The 20753-nt window shown below is 37.4% G+C and overlaps 1 protein-coding gene across 3 annotated transcripts in view; it reads left to right on the top strand.

Annotated features, from left to right (window-relative positions):
* SHTN1 (shootin 1) overlaps nucleotides 1-20753 on the top strand; it is a 97420-nt gene that overhangs the window by 54445 nt on the left and 22222 nt on the right. For all 3 annotated transcript variants that reach the window (XM_004428107.3, XM_087432676.1, XM_087432677.1), the window contains 4 exons: nucleotides 4896-4978; nucleotides 11632-11741; nucleotides 14956-15009; nucleotides 20028-20148. In XM_004428107.3, coding sequence (XP_004428164.1) covers nucleotides 4896-4978; nucleotides 11632-11741; nucleotides 14956-15009; nucleotides 20028-20148 — 368 coding nt within the window. The remainder of the gene's footprint in view (nucleotides 1-4895; nucleotides 4979-11631; nucleotides 11742-14955; nucleotides 15010-20027; nucleotides 20149-20753) is intronic.

Below are 20753 nucleotides of genomic sequence, written 5' to 3'. Positions count from 1 at the left end.
TTTCAAGATTTCAGTCTATGACATTAGGATTTCCTTTAAGTGGAAGATCAAGGAATTTTGAGCTTCTTTGGAATGTTTTCATCTTTTTTTCTCTCGCTAATTTGAATTTGAAAAGCTGTGGTTTATTCAATTATTTTAAAAATAAAAGTACTAAACTAAATGAAAATGTAACAGTACTAATTGTTATCAACTAGTAATTAAACTAAAAGTACTAATTATTTTTTATCTCTAACCTCATATTTAAACCTTTAATAATGCTGAGAGAGAAACCTTTCATAAGAGAGTATGTTTAAATTCTTGTAACGGGAAATCATATATGCAGACAAGAATTCACTTTCTCTGAAGCCTAAGATGACCTGATGATATTGAGAACCTGAATTAAGCGCAATATATCCTAGGAGATCTAAAGTCAAATTTTGCCGCCTTTGTAGTTCTTCATTCCACCATCCAAAATTTCATAAGACAGCCTACTTGCTGTAGTGACAACTTTCCTCCTCATGTCGTGATGTTAGCTGCTCCTTGATAATTTATTCTTGAACAAATGAAATTTAAAATTTTGCTAGGTTTTTACCTTTCATAAACTCATGTGATTTGTTTAATCCTTTCACACAGAGAGGCCATTTATTCATACTTTGCACCTTTGCTGATCCATCTGAATAGAATGTGTAGCATGTTCCTCCTACACGACTATGAAAATGGGACTTTGCCTTTTAAAAAGATTCTCATTAGTTTTCCTTACTGAGCAGGGTATGACATAATCTACTTTAAGCCACTGAAGTAGTTAAGGCAAAATAATTTTTACACTGATCCATCCAAGAGTCAATTGAAAGAATTTCAGGTATTTTAAATTCTTTCTCTCCTGGGTAGCTAAATCTGCAGGAGATATTTTGAATTTGACATTTAAAATAGGAAATTCATCACTTTGATCTTTTTCTAAGGTCTAAAATTTTGAGCTGATAAGAAAGGTCACTTCTCTCTCTGAGGAGGGAGAACTATTAAAAAGTGATTATAATCTTGCTGTTGGCCTTTAATTTTTAGTCTCAGAAATCTTGAGAGCCCTTAGAATTAAAAGGAAAGTATAACCTAAATAGAATATTTTCCCAAAGAACACTTTACAGTCGTACTGAGAAATGAATGTAGGATTCAGACTGTGTATGTCTAAAGCATGAACTCTTTTTACGGTCCTTTAAAGAAAATTTTCATTGAATAACGTGAATGATTTTTATTTCAAGATGAATTTAAATAGTATAAGACATAATTTCTCAGTAGAAGGAGTTTTCTTTTTGTTTTGGTAAGGAGTACTTTCTTGTCAAAGAAATATATTTGCATTTGTATTGAGTTTCAATGGACTTTGAAACTCCTAATCAAGATTTTTCAACTTTGTTCCTGTGCCATTTGTTTTACCTGATATAGATCATAGATGGAAATAAAAGTGGAAAAAAAGACCTAGGGCCTCTGGCTTTTTTAAGTGGCTTTATTGTTTTTTCCTCCTCTTCTTGCTGTTTTGACCTAGAGGACAGGTGGGAGAGAGGAAAGAGAGGAAGAAGGCATACTTTGGTCGTTTTGTACTAGTGGTAGTGAAAGTAGGACAGGTCTTGGGCCGGTGTGGCTCATGGGGGAAGGGTAGAGTGTGTTAGTGTATTAGAGTTCTCCAGAGAAACATAACCCATAAGGTGTGTGTGAGTGTGTATATATACACACATACGTACACACACACACAGGCGCACGTATACATAAAAAGATTTATTCTAAGGAATTGGTTCACATAATTAGGAATGCTGACAGGTCCCAGCATCTGCAGGATGAGTCAGCAAGCTAGCAACCAAGGAGAATCTATGGTATAGTTTCAGTCCGAAGGTCAGCAGGCTTGAGGCCAAGAAAGAGGCAATGTTTCAGTTTGAGTCTAAAAGCAGGAAAAAGCAGAATTCTTACAAGGCAGTCAGGCAGGAGGAATTCTCTCTCACCTGGGAGAGGGTCACCCTTTTGTTCCATTCAGGCCATCAACTGATTGGATGAGGCCCACTCACATTAGGGATGGCAATCTGCTTTACTCAGGCTACCAATTTAAATGTTAATCTCATCCAAAACCCTCACAGAAACACCCAGAATAATATTTGACCATATATCTGAGTACCCTGTGACCCAGTCAAGTTGAACCATAAAATTAACCATCACGTTATACATGAAGAACACTTCAAGAGTTTCAAGGTGAATATTCTCCACTGAACTGTTCCGTCTTTAGGGGACACTTGCTTGAAGCTTTTGTCCATTCAGTTGAAATGGCTGTGAAATGGGGCAGTTTTAGCCAGTGGTTTGGATTATTGGTCCCAGGTGTCTTGTCCTGGTCTTCTCATCTGTCCTGTGAGACCCACCCTATCTATTTTCTCTGAACTCTATGCCACTTCTTGACAGATGGTTGTTTTTTTTAAATATTACAGATGATTTTCCTCTGGGCAGCATTATCAGTCTCCAACTTACACTTCAATTCATTTGTGTGTAATGAACAACACTGTGTGTAGTGAAAAACAGAACATTTAAAGCTAGCACTTTCTCTCCTCTACTTAGGTGGTTTACAACAATGAACATATGTTCTTACTTCATTTATGTAAATAATACAAATATTCTGAGCAGGACAAAGAACTTTCTGCTTCATAATCTTTATATGCAATAATACACACTTACAGTTTCCTGTCAGAACCAGAGTGTTGTGAGAGGGTCAGGAAAGGCCTCTGATCTGTGAGAACCCTCCCCAGCCCCACCCTGCTATGGAATGTTAACAAGTGGACATTGAATACTCCAGCTGACAGAAAGGAAAAAATGGGCAAATAAAGTTTGCATTATTTCATTTCTCCCAACTTCTGGAATAAAATGTGCTTATTTTAAAGCTCTGTGTAAATTAGAATTTCTAACTTTTATGAAAAGAATTTAATTCCATCTTGGGCTGCTATGAACCCAAGACAAACTAGCCCTAGACAAAGAAGACAAACTAGATGAACTCAGAAGCCCAGTGATGGATCATTTCCCAGCTGGTAAGTCCTAGAAACTTCACAGGGTAGAGTAGGATGTCATGCTTTCTTCCTCCGGTGCTTTGTGGGAGATTGTTCAGTGTGTTTGGGAATTTTAAGAAAAGGCAATTAGAGAGGGGATTAAGAATATAACTAAAAGTAGAAGTGAGAAGTTAAGAAATCTGAAAGTTATAGTGATTGAGAAACATCGAGTCATTCTGTCCTCAGAGCTAGTATTCCTGTGTATATCCAGTTGCCTCCTTTTCTGGAGTCAACATTAGGCCTTGCCTATCTTCTCAATATTTGTTTTCCATTGCTAGCTTCCTGACTTGTCTTCCTCAGGATTGTATTTTGTCAAATCCACTTTGCCACACTGAGAACATTTATAATGTAGGTGAAAGAATTCAAGAATTCTTGATTTGTTTGTGTTTTATTAAACTTTTTTTGGGGGGAATAATAACATGTATATAAAAATGTACACAAACTTAGGTACAGTTTAAAAATAATAAAGTGAATATCCACATAATCATCATCCAAATCAAGAAATAAAACAATGCTGATGATACCCTAGAGTCTTTTCCTTTTATCCTTTTTTTAAAGAAAAGTTTTTTTGACTACATATAGATCCTTAGACTACTATAAATATGTATTTGGCATTTTTTTTAACTTTATATAATTGGAATTTTATTGTATACGTTTGTGTCTTGTTTGTTACACTCGACATTATTTTGTAAGATTCGTATTATTTTGTGTAGCTGAAGTTCATTCGTATTCATTGATACGTAATCCATTTTATGAATGTCTCAGAATGTGTTCCTTCATTGTGGTACTGATAGACATTTGAGTTATTACCAGTTCAGAGAAATTATGGAAATTCCACATGCACATTCTTGGACATGTGTCCTGGTACACAAGTGCTTGTATTTCTGTAAGATACATAGAAGTGGAATCACTGGCTCCTAGGATATGCGTATTTTCAGCTCTACTAGATAATGCAAAGCAGTTTTCTAAAGTGGTGCTATTGATTTATATACCTTCTTCAGTTTGAGAATTCCTGTTATTACACAAATGTACCAACATTTTATACTGTCAGACTTAAAATTTCTCGCCTGTTTGGTGTGTGTAGTAATATCTCAGTGTAGGTTTCGTTTGCATTTTCCTAATAACTAATGAAGTCAAGCACCTTCTTTGTATGTGTATTGGAAGTTTGGACATCCTCTTTTATGGAGTTCCAGTTTTCTGTTAAGTTGTCTGCTTTTTCTCACTAGTTTGTAGAGTTTTCTTTATTCTTTATGGAGACTTAATATATGGAGGTTTAAAAATTTTAGTGTGGTCAAACTTATCATGATGTGGATTTTATACAGATTTTAAAAACATGGAGCAGAGAGACAGTGGTCTAAATATATTTTTGTCTCTTAAGTATCTGGTCTCTGTCACACAGATTCAGATATTCTTATGCCCATATTTCACAAATAGACATTTACTGAAAACATCACCTAATTCTTTCATCCTTCCCTCTCTCTCAAATGTATTATGTAAATAGCTGTTTCTGAATTTTAGATATGGATGTTGACATTTTTTCTATATATATTTTACTTTGTAAATGTCTATGCATCATATTAGTAACTAGTAATTATAGCAGTTCCTTTCTTCCGGTAGTTAGTTTGGTTTCACACAGAAAGGGATGAGAATGAGACAGCTTTTTCTTCCTTGAAGTGATGAAGAGTTTAATAATTTATTAAAAGTGGAAAATATCTTAAATTCTAGTTATGCATTTATGCACCTAGAGAAGAGTTGGATTTTTACTGATCATTTAGAATCTATACATTTTATTTCTTAGATCATAAGGCATCCAGTAATCTCCTGTCGATCTTTTTCTTTCTCCCAAAGCTCCCTCATGTCCATGATCCGGAAGCGATCCCACCCCAGCGGCAGTGGTGCTAAGAAAGAAAAGGCAGCTCAACCAGAAACAAGTAATTCTCACCTCCTTTGGTTTACCTTAAGTGGTTGATGGTGTACAATTTTTCAACAATACACATATTTGTTGAGTTCTTTGACTATGAACAGATTGTTGGGGGAGAGATGTGAACTTAACAGCTATAAGAATGAACCAGATAAGTCATTGCCTTCATGTGGCTTATTGTCTAGAGCAGACAAGCATATGCACATGTCACTGCAATGTGAGGTATGCTATGAAAGGTGTTTTCATTAAGGGATGAGATACTCGGGGGTGTAAAGGAAAGAGAGGGAGTAATTCCACATGAGGGATTTGAGGAAAGGCTTTTAGAGTTGATAGCAAGTGACCTGAAACTTTATCAGGCACCTACTATGTACCACTCTGGTGCTATGTACTGGAGATACAAGACATAGAACTTACATTTGAGTGGGGGACACAGAAAGTAAACAAGTAACTATCCAAATAAATATATAATTATTTAAATTCAATGAATAAATACGATTAAATACAACAATCGGTATACTGTGGAGGAGGAGTACAAGTTGCTAAGAGATTATGGAGGTGGACTGCTCGCGTCAGAAAGTGATGTTTAGGGCCGGCCTGGTGGCTTAGCGGTTAAGTGCACGCGCTCCGCTGCTGGCGGCCCGGGTTCGGATCCCGGGCGTGCACCGACGCACCGCTTCTCCGGCCATGCTGAGGCCGCGTCCCACATACAGCAACTAGAAGGATGTGCAGCTATGACATACAACTATCTGCTGGGGCTTTGGGGGAAAAAATAAATAAATAAAATCTTTAAAAAAAAAAAAAAAAGAAAGTGATGTTTAAGCTGAGTAGTTGTGGATTTAGAAAGTCAGGGTGTGGATATTTAGGATAAAAGGGGTTCACATGGAGGGGCAACAGATTCACAGGTCCAAAGTAGGGAAGGAGCTTGGCGTATTAGGAAACTGAAAGGAGCCTGATATTACTAGAACATGGGGTGCAAGAGAGGAGGTCTGAAAGGTAGGCAGGAGCCAGATTCTAGAGGCTATGGTCAAGATTTTGAAATTTATCCTAAGGGCAGAGGAAGTTTTAAGTAGGGATGTGACATGAAGAGATTTGTCTTTTTTAAAAAATCACGCTGGCTGCAGTGAGAGAACAAATAGGCTGTAAAAGAATGAGAGTGGACGAGGGGACTGTTGCAGCCATTCAGATGGATGTTGATGTTGGCTTAGATAAGGGGTGGTAGCAGTGGAGACAGAAAGAAATGGATAAATTCAGGAACTATTCAGGGAGGTAAAATTCACAGGACTCTGTGATTCACTGGGGAGGGAGATGTTGAGGATAATATGAAGAGATGGAATGGAGGGAGAAGGGCTTTCCCATTGGGCAGAGGTACCAGGCGGCTAGGTACAGAGTCAGTTCACAGAGCTGTGGGTAGTTTGGTGTGCAGCCCCAGTGAGAGCACAGGCTTGAAATGCTGGGGCTGGATCTTGGGCCTTTCTGCCTAAATTAAACTCAACAATGTTTGCTCAGCACTTATTAGTTACAAAGCATGGTAGATTTGCCTGGTTCAAGCCCAGACAGGTGTAAACTTCTTGGCCCCCTTTTCCTGCCTCCAGGTTTCATTGCTCCATTCCAGCCATCTTCATATCATTGGCAGTGTGGCGTTCTCCGATCATAGGTCCAATCACGTTGTCCTACTCCTTACGACATTTCTGTGCTTCTCGCTGCATCAGAATAGACTCCAAACCCTATAGTCTGTTTACAGACGGTTCTCTGCTTTTACTTCAGCCTCATTTCTCATTACATCTGTCCCACCTATGGCTAGACCATTACCTCTAAGCCCGCTATGCATTTGCTCCTGTCTTTCCTCATTCTAGAATTTTCCTCCTGCCCTTCCTCTAGTCAGAGCTTTCTCAGGCAAGGTGCTGTTCTAATTCCATATCTCCCATAAGGGTTCCAGGCAATTTGTGGGTTCCAGGCTCTTCCTCCTCTTCCTCTTATTTATTGGTATTAGTGTTAATAATCCAAAATGAATGGCTCATTACTGTGTGTTGCTATAGCATTTTACTTCAAGTTTTGTTATAAGGATTTAATGTCCCATCCCTCAGCCTCTGCCTTGGTGTTTGAATTATTTCCTCCTCTCTCCTCCTGAGCAGAGTGCAAACTCTTTGAGGGTTTACTCCTCTTTGCAGCCTCCCACATATTGGATGAATTGAAGTTTAGACTTAGTCTTTTCTTTCTTAGCAAGAACCTCAAAGCACCATTATAAACGAAAGCTGTCTGATTTCATCTATATGAATTGACTTTCTGTGCCTGCCTCCTCCAGCCCTTTGGAAACTATCCCTCTGCATAATAAGGCAGCTGAAAGACAAATTCTGTTTTGCACAAGGCACTGTGGGATTCAGAAGTAGTCCTGCCTTGAGTGATTTGCAGGGCAGCCCTGCTTCTGGGTTCTTGGCTATAAGCCTTCCCTGACACTGTAATTAAAATTAAAATTTGGTTTGTTTCAGTCTTGTTTGGGGACAATTGGTAAGTCTTATAGGGTCAAGAGGGCACTCAAAATAAAATGATTTCCCCTTCTAAGAGAATTACATTATTAGCTTGTCAACCTTGACAGCACCCTTAAATTTTAAAAAAAGTATTCTAGAACTTATTAACCCCCAATGTTAGAAACCATACAGTTTTCCTTATGAAAATGATGTTTCATTTATAATTCATGAAATGTGGAAGTATTTTCTCCCTCATCCTTGAGCTATTGTGTTGTTACTTTGGGAATCTAGGTAGAGTTACTGACGTAGAAGTTGCTCATGAGATTTTAAACTTGAGCCACCCTGCATCATACTGCCTTAAATGATTATGTACCATAGCCACACATTGTTGGAGCCTCTCTTTGTCTGCAGGGTAGTTATTTATAGTGTCTTGTTAATAGTTCACACTAAAAATAGTTGTTGAATGAATAAATCAACAGTGATTAAATGCATGATGAATAAATGTAGAGTGTCAAACCTTGGAGTCGTCTGTGACACTTTGGAGTTTGCATTTATAACCAGTGTTGCTATCACAGTGTTTTCTTTCGTTAGCATCTTATCATGGCTTTTCATATATGGTTGGTATGCTTTTTGGAGCTTATGAATGGAGAAACTTTTTTTTTTTTTTTGGTGAGGAAGATTAGCCCTGAGGTAACATCTGTTGCCCATCTTCCTCTTTTTGCTGAGGAAGACTGGCCCTGGGCTAACATTCATGCCCATCTTCCTCTAGCCAGGCATATATGAGACTCCTGCTACAGCATGGCCCGACAAGTGGTGCATAGGTCCGAACCCGCGAACCCTGGGCCACCAAAGTGGAGTGCACGAACTTAACCACTATGCCACTGGGCCGGCCCGGAGAAACTTTTATTGCTAGATTATGGCTATTAAAAAATTTGATTGTAGGGAAGGTCTGTGGAATATTTTAGAAGTAGTTTTAAGGTCTAAATATAAGAAATCATTACTAGCTTTGAAGTTATTACTCTAATTTTGATAAGAATGCATTTATTGGACAGGTTCTGAGATTTCAGAGGTATGCCTGCTGTTTATCATATATTTAGTTTGTTAATTGGTTGATATTTTCTTACCTCAGTTTGCTAATCTGTAGAGTGGGGATAATAGTATTTTCTATTTCATAGGGTTGTTGTGAGAATTAGTGAGTCTCACGACATGTGGTGTTTAGAGTAGCTGTACCCAGCACATAGAAAATACTCAAAATGATAGCTTAAAAAAAAAAATGGATAAGGTACCAACCACCCTTTGAGGGGTAGAAGTCAGGCTCTTGTGGTCATTTATGACTTTAGGTCAAATTCAAACTTATTCAACCATGATATGTTCTTTAGAAATTTCGTACATCACGGTGACTAAGATTTTTTTAGTACCTTTTAAAAAATGTTAGTGAAAGAGAAAAGTAATCCCATGGAATTTAGAAATGCATTTCAGTTTCTTCTCAGTAATAACAAAGGGTTTTATTGAGCCAAAAGGTGATGGTTTTGTCTGTGGATCTTTTTTTGTTTTGTTTTGAGGAACTAACTTATTTTTCAAGTAGGTCTTAAAATTTAAGCCTCAATTAATTACATGTAGCTTTCTGATCCAAGACTGACCTTGAAGCGCTAACTCAAAGAACGTTTGATTTTATTTTCCTGTGGCAGTTCAATAACATTAGACCTGTTGTCTTCATTTGTCCCTTTTCTTTAATCTCCAGTATCCTGCATATTTCTATTGTCCCCCTGATTACATGCTTTTGTGAGACAATTACCAACTGTGTGATTGCAGAAAGAATTACAAAACATACCATGAGCTCTCTGTAGGTGATTCTTGCAGATTTATTAGAACTGCTTAATAGTTTAGAAGTTCGTATAGATTGCTTTTTGCTAGTTCAAAAACAAGATTGGTGAGAGAGAGAAAAAGCTTGTGCAGCTAACCTAGCATTGCCCTTGTATTGTCCCCAAGTAGGGAATCTGATAAGAGTGATTTCTTTTCCTTAAGACCAATTAAGCCTTTACATTTGAAAAAGACTGAGAAATTAAAGCCTGGTTTACAATCTATATACAATACAGATAGTGGCACTTCTCTGAATTATCACTATAATTCTGGCAAGCAAAAATAAGAAACTACTTTAAATTCCTGCTATGTTAGATGCTGCAGCAGATTTGAATGGTGTTGACCATAATTCTCCATCTGTCTGCCTTAATTAGTTTTTGTATGGTGCATTTAATTGGGTTTCAGTCGTTCCTTACAGAGTGCTAATCTGTTTGTAGGCGGTGTTCCTGTTGCCATGCAGCTCTTCCCAAGTCTCACTCAAAATGGAAGCCTTTCTGAAAATCCAATGTTTGAAGATTTTTAAAAAATTCCCAGGAATAAATTTCATACCCATACCAGGTGCTTGAATGACAGATCTGGGTTTTATCTCCGCTGATTTTGAATAGGGTCAGCAAAAGCACTGTGTAGAGCATAATAGCTATTCAGATATGGAATGAGTGAGTGAGTGAATGAATGAATGAATTCCTATCTGTAGTAATTATATTGCCTGTCCCCTTGTTGATGTTTGTGAGCCAGCAGCAGAAGCTGTCCAAGAAAGTGCTACTTAAGGGCACATTGTTGATCAACTCACAGTTTTGTCATCTTTCATTTACTGGTGGATGAGTTCTGACTTTGGTGTGATGTTTCCCACGTTGCCTGGCAAAAGATAATTTTTTGTCTTCTGGATCTGAAAATTGTTGTTTGGATTACTGAGAAATTTTAATTCTCAGCATTTCAAGGGCTTGTGAGAATGACAGAACACTACTTGAAGTCAGGACTGTATCAGAAAATGTAGGTTATGGGATGAATGTAGCAGCTGATCCCATCCTCGTGGCTATAAAGGTGAGGATAAGGGAACCTTCTGGATTCTCTTAGTTGCTACCTTAGTCATCTATATAAGAGGAATAGCTACCCAGGGTTAGAGTGAAGTCCGGCCATGTGGCAGAAAAAGAGGCCATGATTTAGGCCTCCTTAACACAAAGCCTGACACTACTGTTAATTAGGTTGGGGATGTAGTTGTGATTGCCTCCATTTAGAAGCCATTGTTTTGGGACTTAGTTATTTCTGCTCAAATAGTAAAAATATTAACAGCCATTTAAAGGCAAAGCTTTAACAAGTCAGTCAGTAGATAGATACTTGCTGAGTGCCCACAATAGGCTCCACAACGTGAAGTCTGTTAAAGATGCTAATTGGAAGGTCTTAATGAGGTATTTAAACTTAAATATATTGGCTGCAGTGAGTTAGATGGAGGAAGACACAAGATCCAGACTGCATTAATGGTGATAAATCTTCCAAAAATGATTCAGTGCTTTTGGTCAAGCTATTCTGCAAAAGAGACAAATTTCACTATTCTGATCAACAGGTTTAAGCTCATCTCGGGTGCATTAATCTAATTGATACATATTTCAACAGCTTCATTGTTTTTATAGTAAAATAGTACAAAGATTAGACAATAGTTGAAATTTTTTATCAAATTTAATTACTTAATTGCAGTCATTTCTGGATGTGTTTTCTTTTACCATTGACAGTTTTAAAAGACTTAAAAAAGATTTGCTTAAATGTTTCCTTCCCGTGTGATTCCTAAACAAAAGGTGGCAGTTTAAATATAGATTTTACCTGTTTGCTGCTCGTTTTTTGACTGTGGATTTCTTCCAAAAAGTAAGAGATCTCTTTGATCTTTTATTTTCAAATGGACTTTTTGATAGTTATTCCTTCTTTGGGCTGATGTAGGATGTACTGTAAGTTATAAAAACATCTTTGAGGCAAAGATGAGTGATTTTTTGGGTAGGTATAAGGTTGGGCTTTTAAAGACCTGGAAAAATTCAGGTCTGTCATTGTGCTGACAAATGGAACAAAATCCATTGTTTAACACAGATGAGCCGATATGGATTTTTAGGCTACAAATTAGACCTTAAATTTTGTGACTCTTATTTTTCAAAGCAGATCTTTTATTAAAAGATTTTTTATTAAAAAAAATATTCCTGCCTGGTAGCTGTTAACCTTAGTAAATTGTTGATGTTTTACGACTCTGTCTGAAAAACCACTGTGGTTAATTACATAGTGCAGTCTTTCTAAATCACCAAAAATAGGAAGTAGCTGTTGTAACATAAGATAATTTATGTGTGTATTCTTTGAATAGCTGAAGAAGTCACAGATCTGAAGAGGCAAGCAGTGGAGGAGATGATGGATAGAATTAAAAAGGGAGTTCATCTTAGACCAGTTAATCAGACAGACAGACCGAAGGCAAAGGTATGGAATGATTTAATACTTTTTCACCCCCTTGATGTTTCCTTTTACAAATGTAAAAATTTGAAATTTGATGAAAGCTACATCAGGACTGACCTTTAAATCTTAGGATAAGGCTAACGTGTCATGAAAGCCTTTACATCCCTATAAGCAGGTTTCAGGAGGACTCTCTTTGACCCCTGGTAAACCTGAATCACTGTGGAGAGTAACACCTGTTATTGCAGGTGCTGTGCTGTCAGCTCCTCGGGAGAGACATTGATATGGACTGTTCTACCATACAAATAACCATTATTACATCCTTTCTTTTCTTTAATTCCTGGTTCTTTTGTCTAATTCGACAAGTATTTATTGAATATCGACTATGTGCCAGGTACTGTTTTAGGCAATGGGCATAAAACTGTAAACAAAATTAAAAAATCCTTGCCTTCCTGAGGCTTCTTTTTTAGTGTGTGGGGGAGGGGAACTGGGCGTAGAGATCACATAATGATGCCAAGACAGACCCAAGGCAGCTTTGGAAAAACAGTGAGATTTACACGATTGTTTTCATTAATTTCACAAACTTTTCCAGGTCACTTCAAGGAGAAAATTTTGTGTATGTATATGTATATATCATCAGCTGTCTTCTAAACTAGACCATAGTGAGCGCCGGGATCTATCAAAGCACCTAGAGTCTAGTTCAGTACTTCTCCTTTCCCTTTAGACCCAATAATAGAATTTTGGACATTTTTCTTGAACAGTGTTTTTTCTTTCCTCGCTCTAATAAGGTATCAACAGATTGATTCTCTTTCTTTTTCTTCTTCTTTTAAACCAAACTTTATGGTTCTTTCTTACTCTGAAGGATGCCCCTGTTCAACTGCTTCAATGTCTCCAGTATCATGACTGTTCAGTACAAATTTCACTGGGCTTTTAAAGTTGCCACTTGGTCACAGGCAGACAAGATAGCCAGGCAAGGCAGGGATGGCCGTGGTGTGGGCTGCCCATGGAAAGGGAGCTGAAAAGAGGGAAAGAATTCTCGACTCCAAGACCAGCTTTACATCTCATTAAGTGGAAGCTACGGCCAACCACATAGAGTAATTCGGTTTTGTGCTAGTTTCCTAAGTAAAGGATGGACTGGAGAACTGGAAGAGAAGCTGAGTGTGCACGGTCTGGCACAACTGTTTCTGTGCCTGTGTCTGGTGAGTGAGTGAAGAGCACTGTTGTGGGAGTTGAGGCCCTTGCACCATCCCCCAGCTTCCCGGGCCTTTTTCTCCACAAAATTGGAATTGCACCTGCCCTATCCGACGGACAGGGTTGTTGTCAGGATCAACTGGAATACAGTGAGAACACTTTAAAATGCAGGGTCTAAGAGGAACCTTTCAAAAGAATACATTTTTATGACTTTCATGTCACAACTATTTTGGAAATAATAAGCAAAACCAAACTATTACTAGAGAAAAATGCAATGTCATAAAGAAACTAAATTAGTTTAGAAAGAAAAATGTTGAAAAACTTCTCAAATCATAAGCAGTCAGTGTTCCTTGTGTACTTTCATTCTCAGAACAGCACTTTGTCCCTTGTCTTTCTTGCTGTGGCACTTCCCAACAGTTACACGGTATTTAATGTCAGTTCAAAATCTGGAAAACACCTGAACAAGGATCAGTGGATGACCAGGTTTTTTGCTGGTAATCATTAAACTATGTAGATGTAGTGCTGAATGACCTGGTCAATAACTTTAAAACAAATGGTCACTGCATGCTTGAGTACAGTTGTCTTCTCCCAGTACCATCAGTGCTTTCCTGACATGAAACACCTTATGAGAGTATGCAGTCCAGGCTTCAAAAGGCTCATGGAGTCAGAGAGCAACTTGAGTGGCTTGGGGGCACTTTTGAGTATGCCCTTAGCCAGGGCGTTTGTTCAGAAGTCACAGCCTGTCACCTGAACAGAAGTCAAACCTGCCTTAAGAATACTAATTTAACTGCATATTTTCTAAATTCCTTGGTGGTGGTGGTGGTGCTGGTATGGTTAAAATTAGTGTCTTAGAGCTTTTGAGTGGCATTTATGACTGGCACTGATGGCATGTGTATTTCACAGACAAGCTAGGCTATGAAAGTTGAATGCCTTGGTCTAATTTGTACATGAGCAGCAAACCTCTCTCTTTCTCTCTCTCACTTTTTCTCTCTCACTGTCCATTTTTAAAATTTGGAATGGGATCTTATTATCTTTTGAGAGGAAGGGATTATAGGTTGCTATTAATCACCTCCCATTTCTTGAGAGAGAAATTAGCCTTACCTCTTTTCCAGAAATGAGAGGCCTGAGGGGCTTCTTCCACTGTCTTGCAGGGTTTCTCTTCATCTCTATCCTTTGTGAAAGCAAGTGGTACAGGGGAGATCAGAGGTCTTCTTTGATCTTTTTCATGAGGACCTCATGCTAAATTTTCCCTCCATTAAATTAGTTGAGGGATCCACAGAGACTGTTGGGTATTGTGGGGCAGGCAAATATTACCCAGAACTGCATTTCAAATTATGTTATTCCTGGTGTAGTCAGAAGAGAACTGGGCTTGTAATCAAGACACCTGACTCAAATACAGCCTTCCACAAGGTGTAACTCTCCTCATAAGTGAGATGAAGTGATTGGACTCCATGCCCTCCAAGGACTTTTACTGCTTTGATAGCCAGTGATGCTAACATTCTCCTATAAGCCACGTTCTTTGCTGGTCCCTACCCCCGACTCAATCCTCTTGTGAAATTCATGAAACCAGACGTGCCAGTCCTCTGCAATCTGGCCTCCACCTGGAGCTCACAGAGCTGAGAGAGGTTTTCTGCCCTGTCACTTGCTTTCTGCTCTGTACTGCTGCCTTCCTAGTTCTAACTTGCTGGCAGAAATCCAGTAATGCAAGTGGAGAAAAGTTTATTGTAAAAACTTCTGAATAATTTGGAATTAAATCTTTGAAATCTGGTGTTGACCAAATCTTTTCTGTGTATGATGATAACAGGAGGTAACAAAATGATGTTTAGAAAATGTAGCTTGAGGCCTTTTCCTTTGAATAGTACTTCTGATTTACATTTAACTGACACTTGGGAGCACTAACGTGTCTAATACTTTTTCCTAACCATAAGACATAGAGCTAATTAAAAAAATATAGTCAGTATAAGCTACCAGCTCTTTGCCATGTAAAAATCTTTGTTTAGTATTTTAAAACTGAATTACTCAGTAATTTTTTTTCTTTTTAAAATTGTAGCCAGAATCTTCAAAAGGCTCTGAAAGTGCAGTGAATGAACTAAAAGGAATACTGGTAAGAGTAGATCTCAGTTTATTATTTAGATAATGGGAAAATGAAAGGAGAATATTTTGAAAATCTATTTTTATGAATAGTTGGTTGTGATATGTTTTATTTCCATTTATAGTAAATCGCTTGATTGTGCTATGAACTCCTCCATTGGGTGTGTTAATAATGTATCAATACTCTGCTGTTTCTATTTTAAAAGAATGGTTACACTTTCACCAAAATCATTGTTTCCTGGTCTTGCCCTCCATTCCTTCAAGATAAAGTGTCTGGACAGATGTGAGGATCAGTACATGCTTATTAATAACAAATATAGTAGAGTCTCTTAGATTAGGTTAGGGCTTAACTTTGGGGCGTGAAAGTGGAATTCTTGGCACCTAAATCTGAGCTCCTACCCAGACTTGTTAGTATCAAGGTCACAGTCTGCTTTTTCTCACAGTTTAAAAAATTATTTGATGATAAATTGGAAAATAAAAGTCCCTTTCTTCATGTTATTAATTTCATTTTCTAAAAGTAATTCATATTCATTGAAGAACACGCTTAATGCCCATCTCTAGTCATATTTCTTTTTTCCAAAGTATGAGCTTTTGCCAACGGAATAAATGAGTACTGCCCTGTCCAACAGTTGCAGTCAGAGACAAACACCCCACTTAGAAAATGTTTCAGATACTAAGAGCTCTATTCTCAGATCCTGTTACAGTCTCAATATCAGTTATTATGCATAGTAAGTCAACAAACATGGGGGCGGAGGTACAGAACTAATATTCCCATGTTTGTTGTTACTGGGCTAATTATGCATTGCATGTAGACATCCACATAATTGTGGTAAACAAAATTATTTTCATCAAGCTTGAAACAGTAGACTTAGCTCAGAATGGCTTAATTAGTTTGCTTTAGTTTTAGGTGAGTGGAGTTAGTACTAAAGAGAGGTATGGCACTGGCTAACAGTGATGGTCTACCTACAGAATAAAGTATTAAAACCATCGAAAAAGTATGTGGTTATCATCTAACGTATTCTTTGATGAGAAAATTTTGTTTTTTAGTGTTCTGTTAAGGAGAACTCCTTATGACAGTCCCTTTTGTTGTCTCTACATTGTCATCCTAATTCCTGTTTATGAAGACATCCCCAGGGGCTCTGTGAGGTTCTGGAGTATAGTTCTGATCATCAGTGAAAGAGTAGTCTGCTGAGTTTGACTTTTTAAAAATTAGGTTTATTTGAAAAGTCAGACATCCATAGGAGATACACATGATATTTGATTTATCCAAGACATCCCACTCCCTGATAATGCTGAATGATAGCAAGTTTACTGAATTATAGGATTGCTCCTAAAGATCATATTCAAAATCATATTCACTATAATTTTGTGCCACTTCAAGGAGAGAAATTTGTGAAATGGATTTTTGTGAAATAATTTACAGATTATAAAAATTGTCAAAACATCTTTCTTTTCTGCAAATTGCTCCCATCCTCCTTTATCATTAGATTTCTCTACCTTATCTGACATTAATGTGTCACTAATAGCTATTATTCTGGTAATATTATTTCTTTGCATTAACTTTTTTTAGAAAGTGGAACTCACAATGCTCTCCCCTACTCTTGTTTGTCAAATGGCAACTCTGCGCTACCCCCATAGGAGTTTCCTTTGAGGGATGATGGATCATTTGTGACTCCCAGTCACTTGGGGCCAATAAACCATATAACTTTCTTGTAAGAGAGAGAGAAAGGAAGCCCCTATTAGATGGGGCTTTATTGGTGCTTCTCACTAGAGTTCAGACTGTTAGGATCATCTGAGTTAATACCCAGCAAAGCACATGACAACAACCTCACAGTTGTGGCACATGAGAAACAAACGTGAAAAGCCTACAGATTGTGCATTGAGGTAGAAAGCGAGCACCTGTACCAAGAGATGCCAAGAAACACCGTGTTCAGTTCTAGTGTAGAACAGAAACCAGGAATAAACTCAATTTGGGAGTATTTTTGCTGAAATGAAAAGCAACCTGAGTTGTAAGGGACATCCACAATGTAGAGATTTGGCCTATTGCTGAAAGTAAGCCCATGGGTAGAAAAATAGATCCCTGGTTTGGAGGGTTGGAAAACCTCACTCTATTTTGAATTGTACAGTTTGCCAATTTTTAAAGTCTCAGTGTTGACTGAATTTATTTTTCTAAGCCTGTCTACACCTAATTGTAGTTAAAAAATATATAGTTATTTTCTCATAGTCACACAACGGTTTTTTGAGGTTTTGGAAACCTCTTGAGTCATCCCAGTCATTTAAAAGCCACTCAAAGTGGAATTGGCGATTTCTGAAGAATAAATCAATGCAAATTAATCTAAAAGTCTCTTCTTAAGTTCACTTGCCTCTAAATCAAAGAAATAAAAATAGTTTTTAAAAAATTCTCTTTCAGGTCTTTTTTGAACATCTTCAGTTTTTCAAAGTACCCGGGAATTGTTGAATAGTGAATTTTGCCACCTGATAATTAGATTAGTCAGTATTATGAACATTTAACTAAGACGGGGACTAAGATTGTTAAATGATCAAAGTGGTTTGAAGCAGAATTAGAGTGCCGTTTTGGGAATTAGAAGAGCTAAGTTCAAGGTCCAGCCCTCTTACTGACTTATTGTGGGACCTGGGTCAAACCCCAAGGCTCACTGAGTTTGAATTCTCTTCCCTGTAGAGTGAAGGAATTGAATGTACCACATGGTTTCTGAGTTAATTTCTGGTTCTCAGATTTTATGATTATAATATAATTAGATAATTAAGACAATCTTGGTACTTTATTAGCTGAGCTCCTTGATCATTTCAGTTGAGAGTCATGCAGAAACCTTTCTTTCCTCCGTAATTGCCTCCATACTTAAAGTTCATACATAGATTAGCTGAATCAACCACATCAGTCGGTGCATGGAGAAAAAAGTTTGGGATTCAAGGATTAGAACTTGGAAAATGGATTCCTTCAGTATATCAGGTGTGATGAGAGGGACGCTCACCACAATCAGGAATTTGGGGAAGTAATCCTGTTATCCAAACGAAAAATAGAGAATATTGTGAAAATAAATTCTTCAATAAAAGGTGTCATTGGAAGAAAAAGATGCATATCTTTTTCTTGAATTAACTCCAGCCATTGGGAAAATCACCCAGACTGTCCTTGATATTCACACAATGTAGTAGTTTTATGAATTATTTTAATAGTACTGGCCGTAAGTTTTTCAAATATCTGTTTACAGATGATACAGCTGGTAAGTTTTTTTAAATTATAAACACAAATGATTTGGGAATAGTTTTCCTAATACATTTTTTTTTCAAATTTATGTAAAGTGGCTTTAGTTCTGTTTTCTTTACTTTATCAGTGTCAATCCTAACTTCCTATATAACTTGTTGATGAGTGGGTACAGATCTGCATTGTTAACTGTTAAATAAATAAACCAAGTCATCTAATTTTTTAATTATAAAGTAAGCTATTATAGTGTTACATGTAACATGATTTTCCTTTGAATACATTTTATGAATTTTTGCAATAAGTGAAAAGCAAAAAGAGGTACTTCCAGGGGGAGAGTATTGTATGCTTGATTAAAATATGAGCCTTGATTAAGTATTTTACACATCAGTTTTGGTTTGGCAGCTGACAGCAAAAGAATATACCCTTAATCTTGTTAGTCACTTTCCCTCCTGACAACAGGCTGCTTTTCAATAACTATGTAGTTAGGGGAAAAAAACCCTTTCTAAATCAAATGACATAATAATCTGTATCATGTGAAATTTGTAACTACCTAATTGTACAAGCTATCTTTTTTGTTTTATAGGCTAAAGAAAAAACACAAGTTACCATTTTTAGCCAGTAGAATTCTTAGAATCCTTCAGGAAGTTGGCGGGAGGCAGGGAGCAGGATTAAGGCAAGCTCATAGTGAGCTGAAATGACAAGGCTGTCTTGGGTGTTAGCCTTGGTGGACAAAAGCTGCCTTCTGACTCTGGCATGAAGTCTGGCAAGTTATACCAGACTTGAGGTTCTGATTTGCTCTGATCAAAAGATTGTGGTTCTCCTGGCTTTTTTTTCCCCCCCAGCCTGTGGCCCAGCTAAGGAGGGCTATTTCAAAGAAATAGTAGGCATTTCTTAGGAAAGAAAATGGACCACTTGTAATGGTGGAGTGCTAAATCCTTACATAGAAGAAGAAGTACATCACCCAGTGTTCTGTACAAACACTTGACTGGTAATAAAGGTGGAAAGCCATAGCTCTCCCTCCATAATATACTTCCTGAAGGAGCCGGGGCACGGAACCCCTGCCTAGGTGTTTCTCTGTCATCTCAAGAGTCAATACCAATTTTAGCAGGAGCACAGCTTTATAGCATCTCTTGTTTCCTTCAGTATCTTTTGGACCCTGAGTAATACATTCACTGCCTCCTCTGTTAGGAATATAGACTTATGTTGCCGGGCCCTTCCTTGCCTCCTTGTATGATCATAACCTTTCCTCTTTCACAATGAAGTCAAGGTGTACTAAGTGCAGCACTTCTTTGGGTAGACCACTGGAGAGCATTATGTGCCTCCTTTGGCAGCCATAACACCGTTATCACCAGTTGTGCAGCCAGGGTCAGTGTCTCTGAACAATCAGCCACACATTTTTCAGTGCCACAAGGATTTGGGTTCAGTAGTTCATGGCTGCCGTATCGAGATGATCTTCCAAGGTGAGTTCAATATATCCATTCTCTTCTCCACACGATCAGGCAACACATATCAGAATCTTAATCATCGATGTGCAGGTACCTTCCCACTACTGAATTTTGGTTAGCTCATCAAGAGGTGTTCTTGTTCTGTTCTTTTGATATGAAAGCTAACATCTTACATCATCAGTAGCATCTTCTTAAATGATCCAACACTGTGTGTTGTTGAAGATACACACATTAAAAATATATACATAGCAAATTCATTTTATTTCCTAATTCCTTTCAAATTCTGGTAATGTTTTGGTGGTTTGATTTTTATCATCTTTTGTATATTGTATTAACCTTTTTGTTTTTGTTTTGTTTTCACTTTAGGGGACACTTAACAAATCCACTAGTTCAAGAAGCTTAAAATCCCTTGACACTGAAAACAGTGAAACTGAGTTAGAAAGGATTTTGCGTCGCAGAAAGGTGACAGCAGAAGCAGATAGCAGTAGTAAGCTGGTTTGAATTCTCCATAGTTCTACTCTTTCTCTCTGAAACATCTTCCTTTAAGTCCCTTTTTAACATGAAATGATCTTTTAGAAATTATTATTGAATTTTTTTTAATGTGAGTGAGAAGTATTGGATGGGCAAAGGTACTTATGAATATCTCATAAGAACTCTTATGTATTTTTATTTATTGGCATATTTGTTTATTTATTTATTTGTAGGTAATCAGGCTTTTATAGATCTAGTTTGCTTAATGCAAGATGCCCTTGTGTAAAGACGTTCAGGATGGGCTTTGGCAACAATATAGCATTGAGTACAGGCTCCAGAAGCAGACTGCGTGAGTTTGAATCCTAGCTCTGCCATTTATTAGCTGCTTGCCCTTAAACAATTACTCAACTTGTCTGTGCCTCGGTTTCTTTATCTATAAAATGAGGATAATAAAAGCACTACCTTATAGGATTATTCTAAGTATTAAGTAAGTTAATATATGAAAAGTGCTGAGCACTGTTCCTGGAACAAAGTCAGCACACAATAATTAGTAGTAATAGTAGTAATTACACATCAGTTACAAATACAGAAAAATCATCTTTATCATTCATACCCATTTTG

Source organism: Ceratotherium simum, chromosome 6 (assembly GCF_057802395.1).
Source record: "Ceratotherium simum simum isolate JZ-2026a chromosome 6, ASM5780239v1, whole genome shotgun sequence".
Classification (NCBI taxonomy): Eukaryota; Metazoa; Chordata; class Mammalia; order Perissodactyla; family Rhinocerotidae; genus Ceratotherium; species Ceratotherium simum.
Note: the sequence above shows the minus strand (reverse complement) of the source record. Positions and strands in the feature narration are given on the sequence as shown.